Raw genomic sequence first — 6,163 nt, forward strand, 5'->3', positions numbered from 1 at the left:
CCCCTTCCTTAGACACATAGTGACCCAAAAACGCTACTTTCTCCAAACGAAACTCTCACTTAGAGAACATGGCATATAATTGATTTTTCCTCAATGTCTCCAAAATGATCCTCAAGTGCACATCATGCTCAGCTTCATTCCTCGAATATATTAGTATGTCATCAATGAAAACGACCACAAACTTATCTAGAAACTCATGAACAATCCTATTCATTAAATCCATAAATATAGCAGGAGCATTGGTTAACCTAAATGGCATTACAGTGAACTCATAGTGACCATAACGCGTTCTAAAGGCAGTCTTAGGTACATCTAGAGATGGCAATATCCAGTGGATCACCCGACCATCCGCTCCACCCGGTTTATTAAGTGGGTGAAAAACCCGGTTTAAACGGATGATAGCCGGGTGACGGATAATCGGGTGATGGATGCGGGTCGGATTCGGGTGGTATTTTTTCATCCATCACCCGACCCATCATCCGTTTACCACCCGATCCGTCACCCGTTTAAAGTAAAAATATATAATTTTTTTAATTTTGGACTTTTTCAATTTTACAACTTTATTAATCTATAGCCCAAAAGTTACGAAATGATAATATAAGTATATAAATGTTAATAATGTGGATTCAGGTTAGTTTGGAGACGATTTTACATGGTAAGTAGAATTATATAAATGGATTAGTGGTTCTTGTTAGTGATTTTTCTTTCTTCTCCTAATATTAATTGATTTCACCCGTTAATCACCCGATCCATCCGTTTAACCCGGTTACAAATGGATGGATGGATTCGGGTGGAGATGGATTCGGGTGATGGATGGATCGGGTGGAGTGGGTGGATGCGGGTGATGGATGCGGGTGACGCTCCACCCGCCCCGAACCCGATCCATTTACATCTCTAGGTACATCCTTATCAGCTAACCTCAATTGATGATATACTAACGTAAAATCTTTGAGAACACATTCGCTCCATTCAACTGGTCGAATAGGTCGCATTTATCCTAAAACACCTTTCACATTCACATATACTTACTTTCATAAAATTTATACTATATGGTTTGATGGATACTTATAATCATATAAGCATGTCATTTTGGATTAGATTGATTTTCCTATCAGAAAGTTAATTTATTTATATGCTTATACTAGATAATAACTTGCATGAAAAGATATAAATTTAAAGTCGGGTAGAAAACATGTTAGATTGAATAATTCAGTTAGAAAAAGGTCATCTTGAAATAAATTAAGTTTCAGGTAATTACAAGAAGAGTGTAAGTTTAATTTGAATCTCTGAGTCTTCTCAAATATAGGGTCAACTCAGGTTTCGAGTTAATTCCATATTCGAGTTTGAATTCAAATTGACATGGCTCTCACATTCATGATTTCATTCTGGATGAAGTAATATTCATTTGATCATTTTTTTCTGAAACTATAAGATTGAGGCATCCTCAAATTTTATTAGATTCCTTATACTAAGCTTTTACAAATGTTGTACCTGAACCATCCAAAAAGATTTAGGAAAAGGGTCATCCACAGATAATATTGAAATAAAGCAAAAGGATACAATCAGTTAATCTCAAAATGGCAAAACGTAATCACAAGGTATCCGTATCTCCAACAAGTTGCACCTGAATATTCTGTACCAGATAACGACAACCTCCAACTATGACCTCAATCAGCTCATTCAACGATTGCAATCTTGTAGTATTTCTCAAGTGGATGTTGCCTTTTGGGGTCTGGGATATGGCATGATGACATGAATAAAGGGACCAAACCAAAAAGTTGGATAAAACAGGTCAAACATGGCATACTCTACTCTCGGCAGAAAGTACCAGAGATGTGTAAGGCTTGGTACCTTATAGTAGCAAAAATACCCCCCCCCCCCCCCTCACAGCCAATTATATGTGAGAGAGAGACAGACGCACCCAAAAAACATAGGCTCAATCGCCTCAATGGATGCGAAACCTTAACCGAGATGACAGCTTAAGGCTTCAATGGCCATCACAATGTTATGCATAAGGATCTCGAGGCACAAAAGTTAAGAGGAAAAAAAAAAACAAATCCAATACCAAATCCAAAAATTACAACCATACCAGCTGGATTAGACAATTGCCAGAGCCCAAAATAACCTGAATATTAGAAACGTATAGTGGTGATAAGAAAAACTACCACGCCACACTTATAACACTGGTCTTATCAACAATTCGACCAAGTTCATGATGAAAAATAATATGATGTTACTTCATTGATATGCCAGAGCAGGGCAATATTCTGTCGAGATGAACATTTTGATAAGGATAGTGACTAAAAATTCAATCCTATAGCATAGAGAAAAGGCATATGACTATCTATAAAACAAAAGCAATGCCCATATAACCTAAAACAATCATGGCTTTACTGCCCAGAAAGAAATGCATCATTCTTTGCCATCAGCAGCGCGTAGGGAGCCGAGCTGAACTGGAGCTTGGGTGCTCACCACCTTAGATGACCCATAAACTGACAGGTCCACACCTCTAGCCTTTTCTTTTTCGATTTGCTCCTTGATCCAGAAGTAAGTTATCCTTAGCCCATCCTACAAGAGTATTAGGATAAGACGATGAGGCATGATTTACGCTTTTCCAAGTTGCACCCAGGGATAGAATCAGAAAGGGACCAATCACATAGATAAGGTTTCAAAAAATTCCAGAAATTACCTTCAACTTCATGGTCGGGGCCCAGCCAAGTTTCTCTTTAATCAGTGTGTTATCCGAATTACGACCACGGACACCCTCTGGGCCAGGAATATGATGGATTGGAAGCTTCTTATCCTCGAAACTCGATACAATCTCAGCCATCTCATTCATACTAACCATCTCATCACTTCCAATATTCACTGGCTCCCGGAAGTCTGACTTGGTCAGTCTAAAAAATATTAGCACAAAGTTAGATTAAACTAAGAAATATTGCAAATAAAGCAAATAGATCTGTTAAGAGTAAGGCTGTAGCAAAAGCAGTCGCCGTAAGAAGTTAACTCATTACACATCACTCTAAATTCAGTGCAACTAATATTCCTACTGAGAACAATTCACATATTTCACAGATTTTTAACAATTGTCATGCTTTATCAAGAAGTGCGCAGTTAGTACTTAAAAACACTCACCTAAGTACACCTTCCACACATTCATCAATGAAAGTGAAAGATCGAGTCTGCAAACCATCACCCCACATCTCGAATTTATCAGTAGAGGTAAGAGTCTTCCTACAAAATGCAGCTGGAGCCTTCTCCCTACCACCTACACATGATTTAGAAATAAGAAAATGAAATTGTGGAGCAACATTGATTAATATACATGTAAGAGTCAATCAAGAACAGAACTATAATATTCTTTAATTATATACAAAATTTTGATGATAAAAAATTGCAATTAGTTCTGAATTCTAGGTTCGTGGCTCTGAAGAAGCAATTAGCACGTCCAATCATCCATGGTGTATCTAGTTAAAAGTAAAGTGTTCTAACCAGCAAGAAGCAATCATATACCTTTCCAAGTGCCAAAAGGACCATAAATGTTGTGGAACCTTCCAATTCGGCATTCAATTCCAAAATCTTTGGTGTAATGCTTGCACAGCTCCTCAGTGGCAAGTTTTTCCAAGCCATATGCGTCTTGTGGCTGGCACAAAAGCAAAAAGTGAAGAATTACTTGCATACTCCAACACTGATATGGTGATACCCCAAGTTTGATCAATCAAAAGTTGGTATCGTCAAATGTTCCAAGAATCTTACCTCTGCAGGCCAAGCATCAGCCTCCTTAAGACTAACATTGTCAGTTTCTAACTGCTTGAACTCAGGGTAGATGCACGCACTTGAAGCATAGAAGAACCTGCACCAAAATTTCAAAAAGTACAACCATGAACAAAATTCAACGGTCTATTTCTGTATCTATATAATGAAACAGTTGACAATGAATTTCCACTGAAACAACATAAACCAAGATTCCCATAGACACATAAAACACTCAACAGCTAATGACAGGACCCACGATGAGTGGTGGTTGGAACATGAAAAGAATCAAACCTTTTAACATTGTTGATCCTGCCTGCCTCAATCATGTTGAAACTGATCATTGTATTGTTATACATAATAACAGAGTGATTTGACTGGATGAAACCCATGCCACCCATATCAGCAGCAAGGTTAAACACATGATCTACGTCTTTCGTGACCTTCAAGCAATTGTCCATCACCCTAAGATCAACAAGATGGAATTCATTACAAAACATGTCCTCAGTCATGTGCTCATTCTTCTTCCAATCAGAAGCAATGACATAGTGCCCTTCACGTTTCAGCCGTCGAGCAATGTGGGACCCAATGAAACCACCAGCTCCAGTGACTGAAATCCTCAACTTTTCGGACGGCCAGTACGGCTCCCTCTCAAGCTTGTCATAGGTGTAAGCACCATAGTCAACTCCATCATTACTCCCCATTCTGCTTAAAGCTTAAATCAACAAAAGAGCATGTTTCAGACCTCAATTACAATCACCCAAAGGCCCAACATCAGACATATAGAAGTATACCACAATCCTGATAGCCGATTGATATACTTAAAAATACATTATTAAGTTTTAAATACAATGGAAGACACAGAATGACAGAAGCAAATGGATGAAGCAAATACATGTAAAGGAGGTAAAAGAAAAGATATAATTTTTGACACGAAAACAGCAACAAAACAAATGAATCAATTTATAAAGAATTAAGCCAACCATAGCTGACTAACTTCCCAATTGAACAAGACTGTAAAGATTAAACAATTGTCAATTTGCTATACTAATACTCATATAATTGATAGAAGCAATTTTTTTTTTCAGAAGCATTGATAAAAGCAATTTTACCAGTTATTCTATTCCCAATTTTATTAACCTTTTTGCTAAAACATTAATTAAAATTATGGGGCTTCAGATCTAACCAACTACACCCACAACAATCAAAATCAACATACAGCTTCCCTTCGTCAAAAACACAAACTCTAAGTCTTTAATAGATAAATTTACGACATGAGTAACGAAATTGATGCAGAAAAACAACGAAAATTTCCCAATTCAACAAAGACGCAAACAACATACACGAAAAAAGGCAAAAAGAACCCTCAAAACATCACATAAAACCCAATTCAGACGAACCCAGAAACAGAAAGACGGAATCATCATGAAAGATACTAACTTTATTGATAGAAAAATCAAATACCCATAAAAATCTTACCTATTTAGGTGGAATTCGAAGAGTTTCAAGGTTGAAGAAGATAAGAGAGTAAAAGATAATGAAAAAGAATCGAAGGGATGTGATTTGAAATTGGAGAGTTTTCAGAAAAATTAAGAGCAACTATAAATAGGCTAAAGAGTGGGAAAGAACCGCGGAGCGTGGCCACTCAATTGTCTCTATATCATTATCACGTTTTGAGGGGCGGGCTTTTCACTTATAAGACTCCCTTGTCTGGTTGTCTTCTTCTTCTCCTCTAATTAGTTTAAGAAACTTCAGATTTTGTTGAGATTTTGTTTGGGTTCATGATCATCTAGCATTTTTAACACTTCTAATTGGATTATAGTGAGTCAATTCTTTGATGCTCATATTTGATTAGACCTCCTTGCCCCTTTTTGTGTGTTATAATAGTGATAGCTTGTGAGTTGGGAATAGTAATTAGTCAAAATCACTAAAAATGAGGTTAGACTTAAGTAGTGTGTGAATCGTGCATGTTATGTTAGTTAAATTTTACTTTCTCGATTTTAGTTGTAATATTTTGACTATTTATACTTATATTGATATGATTTAGCTACTAATATATATAATTTATATTATCATATCTTATTAAAGAATGTATATTAAAAGAATATTTTAAAAATCACAACGAAAACTAGGTATATTCAAGCTATTGGTCATAAAGGTGGCATGTTTTGAATCACTTGTTGGACCTAATTTTTAGACCATGAGTTAATGTCCACACATTGGGAACCGGACCAATCTGCTTTGAGCTTTTTCGAGCCTGGGCTAAATTATACTAATATGTAGGTTTTGAATTTAAAATTTATGACCACAACTAAAAAGAAATGTCCAAAATCAAGCTAAAAGTTTGGCTAAACTTAGGCTTTTTTTCATTTTGGGCTTTTGGGCTCATGTTGATTATCACTAATACATC

The 6,163-nt window shown here is 36.5% G+C and overlaps 1 protein-coding gene across 1 annotated transcript; it reads right to left on the reverse strand.

The window, feature by feature from the left end:
• Nucleotides 1–2,216: 2,216 nt before the first annotated feature.
• LOC104890910 (GDP-mannose 3,5-epimerase 2) lies at nucleotides 2,217–5,473 on the reverse strand. The gene is made up of 7 exons (XM_010676526.4): nucleotides 5,233–5,473; nucleotides 4,048–4,468; nucleotides 3,757–3,853; nucleotides 3,514–3,643; nucleotides 3,136–3,268; nucleotides 2,690–2,897; nucleotides 2,217–2,568 (listed from the first exon to the last, which is right to left on the reverse strand). The coding sequence occupies exons 2-7, from the start codon at nucleotides 4,455–4,457 to the stop codon at nucleotides 2,413–2,415; spliced, it is 1,134 nt and encodes a 377-aa protein (XP_010674828.1). The 5' UTR covers nucleotides 4,458–4,468; nucleotides 5,233–5,473; the 3' UTR covers nucleotides 2,217–2,412.
• Between the last annotated feature and the right edge of the window lie 690 nt (nucleotides 5,474–6,163).

The sequence above is a fragment of the Beta vulgaris genome, chromosome 4 (genome assembly GCF_026745355.1).
Source record: "Beta vulgaris subsp. vulgaris cultivar EL10 chromosome 4, EL10.2, whole genome shotgun sequence".
NCBI lineage: Eukaryota > Viridiplantae > Streptophyta > Magnoliopsida > Caryophyllales > Amaranthaceae > Beta > Beta vulgaris.

What these genes read in the sequence shown, in the direction of transcription:
- LOC104890910 (XM_010676526.4), bottom strand. Translation starts at nt 4,457, where the DNA reads ATGGGGAGTAATGATGGAGTTGACTATGGTGCTTACACCTATGACAAG. An exon ending in CTGATGCTTGGCCTGCAGAG is followed by an intron (nt 3,644 to 3,756) that starts GTAAGATTCTTG and finishes CTTTTGTGCCAG; the next exon opens with CCACAAGACGCATATGGCTT. An exon ending in TGTGTGGAAGGTGTACTTAG is followed by an intron (nt 2,898 to 3,135) that starts GTGAGTGTTTTT and finishes AATATTTTTTAG; the next exon opens with ACTGACCAAGTCAGACTTCC.